Source organism: Mirounga leonina, unplaced genomic scaffold (genome assembly GCF_011800145.1).
Source record: "Mirounga leonina isolate KUSES-001 unplaced genomic scaffold, KU_Mleo_1.0 Mir_128, whole genome shotgun sequence".
NCBI classification, from domain to species: Eukaryota; Metazoa; Chordata; class Mammalia; order Carnivora; family Phocidae; genus Mirounga; species Mirounga leonina.
In genome coordinates, this window is record NW_023270320.1 from 1,190,689 (window position 1) to 1,208,345 (window position 17,657).

At 46.1% G+C, this 17,657-nt stretch overlaps 1 protein-coding gene across 3 annotated transcripts in view; it reads right to left on the bottom strand.

The window, feature by feature from the left end:
• The window catches only part of CSGALNACT1 (chondroitin sulfate N-acetylgalactosaminyltransferase 1), a 342,670-nt gene that overhangs the window by 100,404 nt on the left and 224,609 nt on the right, over positions 1-17,657 (bottom strand). For all 3 annotated transcript variants that reach the window (XM_035003899.1, XM_035003897.1, XM_035003898.1), the window contains exon 3: positions 2,307-3,229. In XM_035003899.1, coding sequence (XP_034859790.1) covers positions 2,307-2,934 — 628 coding nt within the window. In that variant the 5' untranslated portion in view covers positions 2,935-3,229. The remainder of the gene's footprint in view (positions 1-2,306; positions 3,230-17,657) is intronic.

A 17,657-nucleotide genomic window follows, 5' to 3' on the forward strand; every position in this document is an offset into this window, starting at 1 on the left:
AAAGAAGTTGAAGCCGTGCTTTGCGTTTTGCAGAGGGCTGGGGTGGGTAGGGACTGGGGGGACATTAAGTCAAGTCTGTAAGGACAGATGAGGAAACCGAGTCTCAATGGGGCTTAAGGGTCTTGGTCAAAGTCACACAGCTCCCCGTGCTCATGTCATCATGCCACCTGCCTCACAGTCAGCTTTAAGCTTTGCATAACTATTGCCATCTGGAAGGATTCCATGTGCTTTTATTATTATTTCTTGAAACACAAAGAATCCCCATACTCGTTCTGGGTTCAGCAAATCTGTTGTCATCCTAGGTAAACAGCTGACTAGACTTTCATCGAATCTGGAAGACATGTGTGGACGGATCTGCCTTCCAACAGAGGCTGTGTGCCACACACGGAAGCAACACTGGGTAGCTAAGAGAACAGCGGCTCTGACAGAAAGTCAGCCATATCTCAGAGCAAAGAAACTCAGGCACCAAAGGCCCGTGTCACTGCTGAGTGAGAACAGGCCTTGCGTATTAAGATACTGTACGCAGAAAAGTAGACAGAGGTTTCAAATACGAATGCAGATGAAAAATCACAAGGGCAAACATTCCAAATTGCAGGCATTGATTTGTAATCAAGGTCTTTTGAACCTGCTTTGTGTGGGGGCAGTTCCTGTAGCATATTCAGGGCGGGTGGTAACCAGGATTCGTTTTTTAAGGATGTTTAATGGCTTTCCGGGGGGGGGGGGGGCGTCAGCTAGTAAGGTACTATATGCGGAAAGGTTTCATAAACTCCAAAGCACGATAAAATGTGATGCCACAACATCATGATATTTCAAACTCTTACTAACCATGTGCTTATACTTGCTAGCTGCCCAATGTGCTAGGCATCTTTAATACCTCATATAAATGAGGAACAACAACAACAACAACAAATCCTGACAACCAAAAGCTTGATCCTGTAAAAGATTTCTTTACCTGGCTCGAGGTATATGAAAAATAATTCTCTACCAAAATTGCACAGATATATGGTTCACATATAAAGTGGAAAAAAATCATAAGATGGGGAAGTGTCCAAAGAGAAGAGGCATAAATAGCAGCAACAGGCTTTTCGATATGACTAAAGAGAGTCCGTCTTGCCTGTAGGCTGATGAGAGGGCGGTTATATAACCGAAGTTGGGAGTAGGGTGACGAGGAGGCAGCCACACGTCTGGGAAGTTGAAGTAGATTCTCTCCAGAAACAGGCGGAAGAGCTGGCTGACCTTGAAAGTTAATTCCTCTCCCAACTTATTAGTTGATTTTTGCCCCAGTAACAAGGGAAAAGCCAGTAAGAAGATACTAATGAATCTTCCAAGAAACGAGACAAGGCCGCTTTCTTCTAAAATTAGACACAAACACAGACTAATAGTAGGCTGCTCTGTGCCCATGAAAAAAGCTGAGCCGTTCATCTCACTAGTGTTCATGCGCTCTGGTGGTCTGTACAATATAACCTAGTGGTTAAGGATGAGGACTCTGGAATCAGACTTCCCAGGTTCAAATCCTGGCTCTGTCACTTGCTGACTGAGCAATCTTAGGTGATTTACTTAATTAACCTAAACCTCGGTTTCCTCATCCTCCTAATAGGGTCGTTAAGGAGAAAAAGTGAATCACTAAGTAGAAAGTTCCTCAAAGAGTGTCCAGCAAATGGTAAGTGCTGTAGACCACATGTTTGCAATCACTCTCCTGTTCATGGGCCTGGTAACAAGGCCCGATCTCTAGGAGAAGGGCCCAAGGAAGAGATCCATTAAAACTGCCTATCGGGGCACCTGGGAGGCTCAGTCGGTTGGGGGTCTGCCTTCAGCTCGGGTCATGATCCCAGGGTCCTGGGGTCAAGGCCCACATCAGGCTTCCTGCTCAGCGGAGAGCCTGCTTCTCCCTCTCCCTCTGTGGCCTCTCTGCCTACCTGTACTCTCTCTCTATCTCTCTGTCAAATAAATAAATAAAATATTAAAAAAAAAACCTGCCTATCATCCTCGATTTGAGTTTCAATGTTTTTTGTTTATGTTTTGTTTTATTTCTTTTTTTAATGAAAGCAAGAACTTCTGCCTTCCTCTGCCAAGGAGCAATGAACCCTGTCCCCTCAGTAAGTGTGATTTTCATGAGAAAGTAAGTAGAAAGGGTATTTCTGAGAAATAAAAATCCATGCTATATACCCTTGCTGTCGCTCACATGACACTTTCTACCAGCCATGCCCAAAGCCAGCTGCCAGCCTGTTGCAACTGTGACCTGCCTGGGTGCCTGGACCCAGGTGCCCTTCCTTCTGCCTTCTACCCCAATTCACGAACTTGCCAACCTTCTATGAAATCCGACGCCGAGTACGGGCGCTGATTTGGGCTGCCCTCCACAGGGCTGTTCAGGGTCTCCAAGGCCGACTCGACAGCTTCTACCAACTCATCCCGCTTGTCCTTCCTCACGGGTTTCTCTTCGGGGTGGCGAGTCAGGCCGGTCTCCAGCTGGTACACCTTCTGCAGCGTGAAACTATCAAAAGGCACGGCGGCGTACTCCGTGGCCAGCTTGACGCCGGCGTGCACCTCCGCCTTGTCTACCTGGGAGCGCAGGAAGGCCAGCAGGTCGGCCTGGGTTTTCTCGGGGGGCCCCTGCTCCAGCCCCAGGCCCGCGGCGTCGCTGGGGTGATACTGCACGGCCTTGAGCCGCTCACTCCTCTCCTGCAGCTCCTGCTTGAGCTGCGCGATCTGCCTCTTGAGGCTGCCGATGTAGTCGCGGTGCTGCTCCTCCCACTCCTGCAGCGCCGCCTGGAAGCCCTCCTTCCCCGTGGGGCCACTGGCCCTGGGCAGCCCCAGCTGCTCCTCGTCACCTTGCGGAGTGCAGGCCAACATGTAGAGGACGGAGACGGCGCAGCAGAGGAACACGAGCAAAACCACCACCCGGGAGACCCACGCAAGCAGCCCCCGGCGGAGCATCCTCACTCAGCAGTCAGCCATGCGTCCACACCGGCCACATTCCAGAAGGCCAGGGCCCCCGGAAGGGCTTCCCTGGACTAGACCGCAGGGAGCACGTGTCTGGGGCCCCCCAGGCTGCTTTCATCCATTTCTTTCTACAATGGCTCTGGTCCCTTGAAGTCGACCACCACGTGGAGCAGTTTTCCTACTCGGAAAGGATGATCTAGGCAGGAGCAACCAGTTCGGTGAAACCTCCAAGCGTTCACGATCATTCTTATCATAGCCTCCAGATGTGCAGCAGACCACAAGCAGGGACCTGGGAAGAGACCAAACGGCAATACCACTTAATCAAGACGATAATACTCTTACGTTCACCGTGGCAACCAATATTCCATAGGCGTCCCATGAGGTTTACAGAAAATGCTTATGACGGGATTAAATACCGTTACATGTTTCTAAATCAGAACACCAATACGCATGTGCAGAGCCGTGCGCAGAAAATACAAAGGATGCAGGAAAAAGATTCAAAGGAAATACGGCAAAATGTGAATTTCCTCCGAAAGCATTAATGGCGATTTCCCCGCTTCTCTACACTTTGCTCTATCTTATAAATTTCCACAAGGGCACGTATTATGGTTAGATGGTATAGATGGTTAGAAGGGAAAAAACAAAACTTTAATGAAGCTGAAGCTGTGGGCAGGGACTTCTCCAGCCAGGGCCTGCCCAGCAGTGGTGGATGCGGAAGGTGAGGCCTACCTGCACTCACCTGTGTGCACTCACTCAGGGCAGGGCTGAGAGCTGACTCAGACTGGTCTTCAAATCTGATGAGGAGGGGGGGAAGCCCCTGGAGCTTCAAATATGTAAATAGTAAATGTGGATGATAACATAATAAGACAGAGTCCGGAGACAGTTGCTGCAGCTAACTCTCTAACTCTGCTTGCAGACCGGGGAAGATGAGTTTACCACAGAAAGGGATGGGGTTGGGAGGACAGAGACCAGAAATACTTGTCTTGTCAGAACTCAGATCCCAGGCACGTCTCTGCTCCAGCCTCTAGAAGGAGTTCTGTGTCCTGACTGATCATCAGGAATACCCGGACAGATCACAGAGCCTTTCATTCAAATCCGTGCTCGGCACCTCAACTCCAAACCCCTTGTAACACCAGAGAAGCCAACCTAACCTGCCTCCTTCATTTGCCCCACGCTCCCCTCCTTCCTCCTGCCATTACGGATACCTCAGAGAACACTCCTTCAGTCTTCTCCCTTCCCCCTCAATCCCCTTTCCTTGTATCCCCCTACCCTTCTGAGCCAGAAAACAGAAAGAAATAACAATAAATGAAAAATAGAGCAAATAAAATTTCTTGCTTAGGGAGATTTTTTTATAAAATCTTCCTAGCTGCATCTTTTTTTATATAACTTCTCTTAAAAGCAAGCTCCCTGAGGATACCATGTCCTGACCATTTTATAAAAATTTGACATTTTAAATAATTCCCACAATAACTAAATTACTCTTTACGGAGTCTTCATCCAACCAAGAAAATCCAGATTCTGGGTCAATGGTCATCTCATTTACTGGTGGTCTGCCCCACTTACTGACTGGAAGAGGACTCCTGTCAATTAGCAACTTCAGGACCTCTAGGAGAAGAAAGAGGTGCTCCTTCTAGCATTCTCTCTATGCTGAAAATATAATCAACAATAATGGGCTCACTGACTTTATCTGATATGCACCTGCTATGTCTAATGCACACCGAGAGAGATCCTCTTCTATTACCCTGGTGATGTGCCTCTTACAGATACCATTATATTACCAAAATCGTTTATTTCTCAATTGTCCTTAAAAATTCAATTCCAATATTCCCCTTGGCCCAAGGAGTCTCTCTGCTATAATGTAGAACAATACACAGTTATTAGCGCTAAGTTTAAAGTGCATGTTTAGCTCTGGAAGCCTTTTCTGTCTGATGAAAATCTTGGGATTTGTATAATTACTATAATTCTGTGATTAAAAACATCTCAGCTTTGGTATTCAGGCACCTTGCTGTTTTTAATGAAATCTCTCAGATGAACTCATTATATCCAAGTATTAAATTACCAGTGAAAACATGTTATCACGTTATTCTACTATTTTAAAGACTTTTACTTTAAATGGGTTGTCATTAAAGGCAAAATAAGCAAATCAAAAAACAAAAATGGAACATTCAACATTATTTATTGTGCCACAGAAACAAAGAGTGCAATCTAATTGTTATATTTGGAATAACTGTTATATTTGCATAATAAATTGAAATCACATTGTTTAACGAAGCAATATATTAAAGCTATGGATGGCTAAAGAAATTTAGAACTGTACAGTAATGACTTTGTTCTGTTCCGTAAGTCTCTTCAACATCTAGCCCGGCTTTTGCAATTCACTAGTATAAATTTCAAAGTTACTTGATATTCCATTCTTTGGGATGTAAAAGGAGAAAAAAAAAACAGATCTTAGGAAAAAATGACTCTTTACAAGAAATAAGAAAAAGCCATAAAAATTACAGCCAAAGAAGCAGTGATGGATTTCTCCTTTAAAAGTCAGGAGCAGATAATATGCATCAGAAACAAAGTTCTACATTCTTTAACAGACAGAATGTTTTCTAACTATTCTAGCAATCTAATCTGTAATCAAAACAGTAACAACTGGCTAAACTGTGGAGGCTAGGAGTATGTGCTTCCTAAAGTCAGGCAGCCTATCTTTTGGCTTCTTGCTTCTATGGAGACTTTAGGGTTTTCATTTGGCAGCATAGAACATCATTCTTAAGAGCACATGTCCACAATAGCCAAACTATGGAAAGAGCCAAGATGTCCATCGACAGATGAATGGATAAAGAAGATGTGGTATATATATACAATGGAATGTTATGCGGACATCAAAAAAACCCCAGAATCTTGCCATTTGCAATGACGTGGATGGAACTAGAGGGTATTATGCTAAGCGAAATAAGTCAATCAGAGAAAGACATGTATCATATGATCTCACTGATATGAGGAGTTCTTAATCTCAGGAAACAAACAGGGTTGCTGGAGTGGTGAGGGTGGGAGGGATGGGGTGGCTGGGTGATGGACATTGGGGAGGGTATGTGCTATGGCGAGTGCTGTGAATTGTGTAAGACTGTTGAATCACAGATCTGTACCTCTGAAACAAATAATACATTATATGTTTAAAAAAAAAAAAAGAAGATAGTAGGAAGGGAAAAATGAAGGGGGAAGGAAATCGTAGGGCGAGATGAACCATGAGAGACGATGGACTCTGAGAAACAAACTGAGGGTTCTAGAGGGGAGGGGGTGGGGGGATGGGTTAGCCTGGTGATAGGTATTAAGGAGGGCACGTACTGCATGGAACACTGGGTGTTATACGCAAACAATGAATCATGGAACACTACATCAAAAACTAATGATGTAATGTATGGTGATTAACATAACATAATAAAATTAAATTTTTTAAAAAAAGAGCACATGTTACTTGACCAGTCAGGAAAGAACACCTCAATGAGATGTAACGAGACCAAACATCGAGCGAAACCTATAGGGAAACCAAACCAAACGCAGGGCTAAAAGACACCGTGCAATCTCTCCCTATACCTACAGAAGTGCTGGGAGAAGTAAGAGTTAACATTTACCATGTGTTTACAGACTTACAGATGGAAAGCACCATGTAATTACCAAAGACTACTACAAGCTAGAGGTGACAGTGAAAATACAGCTTTATGTGATCACAGCAGCATAGTGCTACTATTTTAAAAACTTAGAAAAGGCACCCAGATTTTAGACTAGTTCAGTCTTTGGGGGTGGTTGGGAACAGGGAAGGAGTGGAGAGCAAGCTGAAGCCCTGTCAATAACCAATTTTAGAACCTTTGGGAGAAGAGAGATGCATATTCCTATTTTTTTAATTATAGAAAATCCTTGTATTCATCAGATTTCTTGCCACTTACCATTTTAATTTTTAAAATTTTTTTTAAGATTTTTATTCTCTTAAGTAATCTCTACACCCAACATGGGGCTCGAACTCACACCCAACATCAAGAGTCACATGCCCTACCAACTGAGCCAATCAGGCGCCCCTCTTGCCACTTACATTTCTAAATGTCCATCCTTACTAATTGCTTTCCTCAATACTTTCCTGTCCTTGGCCAACTCCCAAGGATGGCTCTGTGACACATCTTGTCCCAAACACTGGGTTTATTGATTAGAATGGAGGGACTATCCAAGCACAATGGTTCTGCTGCCATTCTTGCAATCTCTGGGCAACAAAAGCCACAGGGTAAAGGCTTCTTCATAGTCTACTATAAAGGCAAGACAATGTTGAAGAGCAATGCTTTCTAGCATCCACCCAGGTCTGAGCCCACGTAAAGCAAGGTTATCCTCCAAACTCTCAGAATGGAAAAGCATTCTCAGTGCAGACTGGTGTTCCATCATCCATGGGCCAGGATAACCCTAAGAACGTTTTCTCTAGGGTCTCTAGATAGGGGGTTGTTTAAGGAATCTACAGCACTTTCTGAACACGTAAGGTAGAGAATCTGAAAGACACAGTGGGCCTCTGCCAAGGGGTCCAGCAATGGATGGGTTTCTCAGACTCTAGGTGCAAGTTGTCTGACAGCTCTGACGTCCTGCTGGGACCGGGAGGCATCCAGAACATCACCCAGATCTCCAAATGACCGAGCAGTGACCTAACAGTGGGTCAGAATCACAGTCTACTCCATCTAGGATACTGTTATCACACTTAAAACAAATAGTTATTAAGCACCCACTATGTTGAATGTACTCCTGTAAGAAATTACAGGAGAAAATGAACCAAGCACAAGTTCCAGTGTCAGCATGTTTATCAGCACGCTCAAATGACTATAATATAAGTCCCCTATAGGCAAACACCATTAAAACAGATATAAAGTGTTAACGCTTACCAAATGTATGTGGAAGACAGGGGTGTTGAGACGTATAAATAAATACATTTTAAAATGACAAAAGCTTAAAATAAATGGTAGAAATCAACAACAGTTGTTAAGATAAGACAGACAAGTGGCTATGGGCATCATTTCATCTTTGAGTGGACGCTCTTGGTAAAACCAAGCCAAGCCTAAGTCTGGTTCAGAGTCCAACATTTTACCCCAATGGGGACCGTGGAAGTTAGAAATTCTATGATTAGGACAGAAGTACCTATTCTAAGAAGTAGAAGGATGGGTGTAGGCACTTCACTCTACAGATCCCAGGGAACATTTGGGTCACGAGAGCTGTGTGCGGTGACAGAGAGCCTGCCAAGATGTGTCTATTAATGGCCACAAGATGCTCATAAATCACCAAGGATTCCAGGACACCCATGGATGCCACACCATCAGGGTCGGCAGCAGGCAGAAAGGACAGTGGCTTCACAGTGAGACCAGGTCAGGCAGTTCTACACACTACAATGACAGGCCTTGTGAGCGATAAAGGAAACCATTCAAGGGGCGGCAATAAATTCTACAAGACATCTCCACCCTATGTGCAGGCACAGCCAAGAGGGTTGATGGGGGGAAGAAAACAAGCAATGTCTCCTGGGCCAGGAAGTGGTAGCCCAAAGCCCCAACACGACCATGCGAGTCTATTCCACTCTGGCCCATACAGTCAGCTCTTTGATGCCAAGGCCACAAGCTAACCTTCAGTCAAAGGATTAGCTGTACTAACAGAACATAAATGGAGGTTCTATCTCTTGGAATATTTAGCATCCTGGACGTGTGTGGAAAAGGCATCATGCGAGGATTCTTATTCAAAGAGCTTCCAAATGCTCTCAAAAATGTATATGTAATGTAAATGTATGTAACACTGTAAACTTTACTCAAACACGTGACTTCCTTTAGAATTCTGTCCACCTTGGCCTGACTCTCCCATGCAAGGAGCTCCCAATCTGACCCTCAACATTGTCTCCTGTGGGCTTTCATCCCGCTGTGTGTTTGCCTCCCACACTGTCCTGGGGGTTTGAGATGAGTGGCCGATCACATATGGCAGAAGTGGAGCACATTTCTGCAAAATTCAACAGAAAACAGGTAAAAAGCCATCATGAGAGCTGAAAAACCTTGAAGCTCACAGTGCCTACTCCCAGTGCATTCTGTTTACGGATTTTCCCAAGATTTTTCCATCTGCCTTCTCTTAAAGGAAATGAGTATATACAACCAACTCCTGAAACTGCTTTGTTGAGTCCACAATCATCTACCTCTTGTGCACAGTTCGTTTAGGGTTGAGGCACTTGCAAAGAAGTGAAAACAGCCCAAAAATGGGCATAAGAGCTCATAATCTCCCTAAACCACATCCACCTGGAAGCGTTAGAGCTGGGGCTCCCAGGTGTCACAGCGCTTTCTGCAATGCAGGTTTCTTTTTCCCCATGAGTCTTTAGTCAGCATCTTCTCTAGTGCCAAATGCTTTATCCTCGGGTATGTTCCTGACAACGAATGAAGAGCTGAAGCAAGGAGGGAAGCGGAGCAGTATCACCGCCTAAAAATGAAGAGGTGCTGCAGCCGAGTCCCAGATCCCATGGGCTTCCAAGCAAAGTCGACAGTCAAACACCCAGAGTGGAGTCGAACGGGCCAGGAGCAGTCTGAAGCTTTCCTCCCTGACCTCGTCCAGCCCTGATAGCAGCCACCTGGCCTGGGCCCGAGGCTCTGCCCTCACACAGAGAGGGGGCTACGCAGGCTGTGGCCTCGTCATGTCAGCAGTTTCGCTGCTTTCCTTCCCCGACCTTGGGCCTCACGGTCAGCCGTCTCCAAACTTATCAAACATGATAGCGCATTCCAGGTGATAAGTAACTTTTGACGTACAGATGATAGAGAAGTATGTAAATTTACTCACTTATAAGTTACATACACGTTTTACAGCATTGTTGTATTATGTATTCACAAAACAGCACTCTTAAAATAATGCAGGAGAACATTTTTTGTTTGTTTTCTCACCCTGATGAACCTTCCTGGGCACCCCCAGGGACCTTTGCTTCAGGGGGTTACTGACCTTCGTTTCCATGGCCCCCAGTCAACAGCAAATTCCACAGCCCTGGGCGCCTGCCTTGCTGTCCCCTTCTCAGAGTGACTTTCCTGCCTCTGGACCACACTGACTCAGTCCCAGGGTGTCCAACACCTGCCGCCAGGCCACATGTCCAGACTGCTGCCAGGAACGCACTCCCCTCCCTTCCTAGAGGACTCAGACTCAGCTGGTCTGTTCTGCGGGTCCTCCCTATAACCTGGCTCTGAGAGCATGTCCTCCAGGGACCAGCAGAGAGCAGCCCAAAGGAACGGGGCTGACTACTTGTTGGTTGAAAACTTCTTAGGTGAGAGGTACGCTTCCATCCCCTCAACTCCACACTGGTCTCCTGAGAGAATCATTCTGATTCCCTTTTCCCTACCTCAAAGCAGGAAAAAAGAAATGTGGTAGAAGAAATGGGGTCTGCTAGTCAGAAAGTGAAGGTACAGAGATTAATCACAACCACACAAGCCAAAAAGTCAGGAAACAGGTCTAAACTGTTTCTGCTATCCTCTCTTGTTTTGATTTTGGTTTTTAATTTGCTGGTGAAACTTCAAAGGGAAGAACTGATAGAGGGGGGCTTCCTGAATATGCATAGATTTACTATTCTCCCCCCACCCTCGCCCTACCTCGCTACCTCCAACCTTGTTTCAAGAAGGGTCCTAGGGAATCAGCCAGCACAGGGGGCAGTCATGGAGCCTACAGAGGGAAAAGAGAGAAGGGTCCTGGCACAAGAAGGCATTACTCAAGGGACTGAGAATAAGTCTAATAAAGAACCTCTTCCCAGCAGGAAAGTGTCTCCAGCACGTACACAGGGCTGAATCAGCTGCCAAAACACTGCAGACGGACCTGCCTAGTCTCCGTCTCCCCCTCAGTCCCGCGGGGCTCTCTGCAGCTGGTGGAGCCGCCCAGCCCCACCAAATGAGAACCCTGTGAAACCAGGCTTCCAAAACTCATTGCTCATAATCACAACCACTTACTGAGCATTTACTTCGGGCCAGACATCACACTAAGCACTTTATAAACATTATCTCATTTAATCCTCAAAACAATCTTATGAGCTAAGTCTTATTATCCCCCATTAAAGACAAGGAAACCGAGGCTTAGAGCAGTGAAGTCATTTGCCCAAGGTGCACAGGGGCAAGCAGCCAAGCCTGGTTTCAAACCCAGCTTCGTCTGATGCTAACACCCTGCTCTTACCCACTGGGCTATCCTGTTCATCACCCTTAATAATCCTGGACTGCTTGCTGAGACCCATTCCTCATTCTGCAACCATCATGTCTGATTTTTCTTGCTTCTGAACTCAAAATGAACCTTCCTATTTATGAGCTTGTCCAGCCCCTCAGATGTGGCAGTAAGCACTGTTTCTGTGAAATTTCTGACCTCTCCACTTAGCTGGGGTTTGCATTTCCATATCGCTTACCAGCTCCGCAAACTCATGCTATCCCTAGAAATAATGCCGGTCCCGGCCATGGCCAGTGCAAGCATTGCCCTGGCCCCACGGCTGGAGCCAGGAAAGAAGACGTCGGCAACACGCCAGCCAGTGCTCTGAGCAGATGCCAAGAGCTTATACCCACATATCAGGTTGAAGACAGCTCCACCAAAAAGCACCCTAGTAAGTTGAATTTTTAATCAACTGAGAGATGTTCTTCTTTGAAAGGAGCAAAAGAGAACATCTCTCAGATGGTTAAGATGCTGGCTGGAATCACTATGGAACTCTTTCCTGCCAAACACTGATTTCTCACCTCTTTCCTCCAAAGCATGGCAAAAGGAGATGCCCAGGCAATGGCCATTCACCGTGTGTCAACGAATACCCTCATGTGTAGGCCAAAGTCAGCCCCGGCATCCATGCAGATTCAGGCAAAGGCACCCCTCCCCCCCCAGGAGACCACATTCCCAAGGTCACACAGCACAGCTTCCAGGGAAATGCACGCTGTTAATTAACAAGGAGGGGACTAATTAAGTGTGAGCAATGCTCACAGCCAAGTACCTTCTAGCTCAGTGATAAGCACAGAGCCCTGAGCAGATGCCAGAGTTGCTGAGTGGTAGCTATCAGCTCCAAGGTGAGGTCAGAGGTGTGAATCACGTCACACGATGCCACGGAGGCTGAGGAGGCTCCAGGATGAGATGAACCACACGTTAGTTGGAGTGAGGGCAGCACAGAGAGGAAAGTGGACTTCTCTCCTTTCTGATAACATGATCCATGCCCCTTATTAGCGGACAGGAGAAGGAAGAGGAGGATGAGAAAAAAGGTTTACTGGGGCACCTACGTAGTGCAGTCGGTTAAGTGCCTGACCCTTGGTATCGGTTCAGGTCACGATCTCAGAATCGTGGGATCAAGCCCCGTGTGGAGTTCCACGCTGAGGGTGGAGTCTGCTTAAGATTCTTTCTCCCCCTCCCCCTTGGCCCCTCCCCTCACTCACAGATAAATAAATAAATAAATAAAATCTTTAAAAAAATGTTTACCAAATGCCTCTACCATGCACCGCCCAATGGCTTTAAAACATTTATAGACACAGAGCTCCCAGATAAGATAAAAGTGCTCACCTGGGTCGTCTGTTCAGGCAGCCCTGGGAGGGGGAGGGGGCACCACTGAGGACCACCGGAGAATCACTAGGCCTCATGCATTACGGGCTGTCTTACCTAAACCACATGTGAGTCGTTGATCCCTGTTCTCTGAGATGCAGAAGCTGGGATTTGGGGAGGCCAGTGACCTTCCCACGCAGCTAGTGGGCCTCCACACCACCACAGTCACCTACTTCCATCAGCCTGATGCTGCCAGGCATAGACAGAGCTACGCAACGTGTGGAATTAGAGAAAAACAGCAAGGGGAGGCAATGCCCACAAACAGGGCCACAGAGAAAGAGCCAGAAGCTGAGAATACACACGGCGGGGAAAGCCCTAGAAACAGGACAAAACAGGCCTCCAAAGAGGAGTGGCCCATAGATACCAGTCTCTCAAAGCAAAATGGCACTCTGACCTGAAGGTCAGAGTTGGGGGAACTCCGCCCCCCTTCTCCATCTTGGGCTCCTCTAAGGTGGGATTCCCTGCTTGAGTGTGCAAAGAACAATGACCAAGAAGCCTGTTCTCTCTGGCATATGTAGTCTGCTCATGACTAGAGTGTGCTGCCTTCTCCCAGGGCTGTCATTCTTCGCCCTCCTCCCTGGGCCTGGGCATCAGTCGGCATGATGCTGTGCGTGAGTCTGGGCGGCCTCCAGTCTCGTGAAAGAAGGCACGAGCACTGCCGCTCTCCGCCCCCATCAGACGCCTGAAGGAACCACCGCTGGAAACATCCTGCATCAAACCAGTGCTGACAGCCACTCTCATGAGTTACTTGACGTGTTCTGCTGGCGTGTTTGGGGTAAGAAGGGTTGAGAAGATAAGTGCTTTCAGTCCAGATGAAATAAACAGCCTACCACCTTTCGGTCCTCCTCTTTCCTCCCCACCTACGAGGAAGAGAGCAGCACACAAAGGAGCGGCTTTCTTTTAGCAAGTGGTTATTATGTAACAGGACTAGAGAAAGCACGGATTGTGCAGAATTATTTTAGAAACCCCACGAAGCTAGATCAGCAAAGCCTTCTCTCTTTGCGCCATCTATCTCAATCTGGAAATAGAACCAGTAATAGAGAAAAAATTAACAGGAGGATGTCCAATATTACATAAATGTAAGATGTATTATTATTTTTCACAAAAATAAAACCTTGCACTGACTACAAGTAGATTCTGTTCCGGCCCACTGCGCCTATGAGCACCTCTTGCAGGTTTCCCTACCCCTTCTTCAGCGCCCACTCCCAATACCCCTACCAAGCCTATCTTAGAGTCAACTGTCCCTGCTAGAGGGTTAACTGATTATTAAGGTACTGGCTAAAAATATTTCAAGACATTGCTCCTATCAAGAAATTTATCCACCAGAAACACTGTCCCATTTCTACATAAGCTAAATAGCACAGAGTACTTACTTAATCTAAGTTTGTCTTACAGTTTAATACTATGTAACATTCCACAAACATGTTCTCTGTGTCACTCTTAACATAGTCCAGGCTCTTTCTGTAAACTTTTGCCTTTCTATCTATGATCCCACTCTATTTGCATCTTCCTCCAGCTTCTCTGATGTCTCCTATGATACAGGTTCTATTAATATCATACCCATTTTGCAGATAAGGACATCTAGGCAGAGGTTAGTCATTTGCCTGAGTCATTTGGCAATGAAACGACAGAACTGGGCTTCTCATCGAGGCAGTATGTCTCCGTCATCTGTGCTCTTGATCACTATGCTACACGGCTTCTCTATAGCTTGCTACATGCTCAGCGGAGCAGTGTTCATGGTAATGGGGAAGAGCAGAAAGAAGGCTGATGTGGAACTGCACAATGCACAGTGCTGGACGGTAAGGAGGCAGGAGAGGAGCTCGGAAAGGTTTTATAGCAAAGAGCCCGGTGTAGAAGAGAGCTCTCACCAGAACCCGACCACGCTGACACCCTAATCTCGCACTTCTGGCTTCCAGAACTGTGAGAAATCAGTGTTTGTTTGTTATACCGCTAATCGATGGTACTTTATAATGCAGTCTGCACAGACTACAACCAGCCCTTATATCATGACAGGGGATGTAAACTTTATTCTACAGGTGATGATTAGCCAGCCATTTAAGTTTTTAGATAAGAGAGGCACATGATCAGAACTGAATCCTAGCAAATGGGCAGGGCTGAGCCAGGCTGCAGGCGGAAAGACCGCCGTTAGAGGGCCAGGTAAGAAGCCACCCACCACCTCAGTATTCCAACGAAGGCATGGAAGCAGCAGCACGAAATATGGGGGGAGGGTGGATTCAAGAAGGTTTTCTTGGGTACCACCTCCAAGATGTGGATGCCAATCAGACAAGAGGGAGAAAGAAAGTGTCCACCAAGAACAAGGCCTAGGATTTAGCTTGTGTGACTCACAGGATGGGGCTACCACTGAAAAAGCCAACACACAAGAGATTTAGCAGAAAGACAGCTTGGTTTTGGACATGTGGACGTGGCACAGCCCGTGGAATGTCAGGTAGAGGGGGAGGTCTCTGTTAGGAGGCCCCCGCCTGCATTCTTTGAATTATCTGCACGGGCAAGTGCCTGCTCTACCAATTCCTGCACCTCGATAAGACTTCACATTTATATTTGTTTTGACTCTCGAAGCACTACCTCGTGTCCCCTTCTATCCTATCAGTACAGCTCAGTGGCTGAGAGGACAGGTTCTAGGGTGCAGACTATTCGGTCCTACAGTTGCTTGGCTTCCCTCAGCCTTAGTTTCCCAAGCACAGGAGCACAGAGAGGGCCTCAGGTCCTTCTGAAAGTAAATGAGATAATGCACGTGAAGCACCAGGCACAAAGCTCACATGTAATCAGTGCGAGCCAAAGTGAGGCCCAAACCCCCACATACAAGCCTGACACTGATGCCATTTCACTGCTCAGAAAAGTCAACCAAGGAGGAATAGCTGATGTTTATACACATTTATGGGCTCCACACTCCCGGTCTCTTGCCTCTGAACGACACTCCCAAAAGTTCAAATCAAAGTAACTCTCTCACATCCCTATCGTCCCTGTAAAGCCCAGTTAAAAAAAAAAAAAAAAAAAAAATGAAAGAAAGAAAGAAAGAAAAGCAAAAGAAAAAGGAATTTGTAATGAATCTGAAAAGTTCTCTGCCATTTACACCAAGTGGTGCAGAGGGAGTTTTAAAAGGCAATCGCATTGAAAGGCTTAGCGCAGTCTCCGGGCAGAGTGGAAGGGCACAGGGGCGGTTTTCTTGAGCTTCTTCAACGTTGTTTGGGCCTCAGGATGATATAGTTCAGAGCTATGGACATGAGAGAGCAAGCTGCAAGCAAACTTTACCGACCAGAGAACTGACTGCATGGACCCTGGGCACAACTCGGCTGTCAGACCTGCTGAGTCACTATTAAAGGGACTGTTTGGGAGAAATCTCAGAACCTCCTAGGATACTTTTGAAATGCAGTTTTCCGGTAGCTCCAAATGATATAAGACAATACACTAGTGTTCTGATTTCACCTGCTGGTACTGGAGATATTCCTGGGGTTCAAAAGAAAACTTCAAACAACAATGAAAGCTGCTTCCCAAAATAAGGCTTCACAATGCCTCTGGTGAGAAGAGTCCCCGGATTCCCTCTTTTGACTGTACATCATTATCCTGATACCTAACAGCCCTCAGTTCAAAGCTGCCCAAGACGGGCAACAGGCATAAAATGCCTCTTTCCTGAAAGATAAATTGGAATATTATCCTTTTGATGACTTACGTGAATCTGCAACAATTGCTACAATTTCTACAACTGCGCTACATAATGTCAAAAGAGCAAAACATACACAGTTTCATCCCAGGCTACAGTGACCTGCAATGCACCAGACGCCTAGGGGAGATGAGTGCAGCTCTGAAAACACCACATGCTCAGTCCACACCCACCCTGCTTTACCGGAAAGGGATATGGGACTCTCGTAAGAAGCAAACACTCCATTATATCATGAACACAGAAAATAATTTTTCTGAAATTCTGCACTGATGTGCCAATTAATATGAATTTTATCCACTCACTCATCAAGTATGTATAGAATGTTTACTGTGTGAAAGGGACCATGTCAACTATGGTAGGGGATGAAGAGGAGAGTCAATTGTCCTCACAAGGGTAATGGTCCCCTGGGAGGGACAGGTATAAAAATAACTGAGATACTAGGGGACTACGATCAATCATTAGTAATAGAAACAAAATGCTGCTGTAGTTCAGAGCAGAGAAAGACTGCTTTGGTTGGAAGGACCAGAGAACTTTCAGATGAACTTTTCAAGGTATTCTTTATTGGGTAGAAATGGGGACACTGGGGAGAGTTTTGGTCTGATTGTGTTTCTTAGTGTTCAACCCTTTTTCATATGCCCTGGGGCAAGGTGAAAAGAAATGCAATGGGCATTGGGTATTCGTCCTTGTTTGTTTGTTTGTTTGTTTGTTTGTTTAATATAGCTCCTTCTATCTAGAAAGCAGAGTTGGAATTTTTTTCTTGGCACCAAGCTAATGGGTCTCGAGATTGATATGAGTGCAATTATTCTGTGGAATAGTGAGTCTAAGGAGGGTTCAGCTTTTAATGAACATTGCTTTCTCTCTATTAAAAGCCTATCATGAGGTAAGATTTTTAAGGACTTTCCTCAGCTGCCATGGACTAGCACTGTTGCTTGCTGATGCCTGGCATGTTTATTTCCATCTGCTGGCTCCGTGATACAACACAATGAAGGGTACGTTTGTCATACGTTCTACAGCCTCAGTTTAAGAATCAGACAAAAAGGGGCGTCTGGGTGGCTCAGTAGGTTAAGCACCTGCCTTCGGCTCAGGTCATGAGCCCAGGGTCCTGGGATCGAGCCCTGGCATCGGGCTCCCTGCTCAGTGGGGAGTCTGCTTCTCCCTTTCCCTCTGCTGCTCCCCCTGCTTGTGCGCTCTCGCTGTCTCATCAAATAAATAAATAAAATCTTTAAAAAAAAAAAAAGGAATCAGACAAAAGAAGCAGAAGAGAAAACAAGGACATAGTCTCCACTGCAGACACGTGTAAAGCAGCATGCCAGCTCTGAGAAGTGACGAGAAGTGACCACAGAAATCCACCAGTAGTGTAGAACACAGACTGACCACATCATCAGACCCAATTCAGAAAAGCAAGCATGCCCCTCAGCATGGAACTTTTGTGTTCTTTGTCCAATTTATTTGCCAGGGCAGAAGTCTTCTT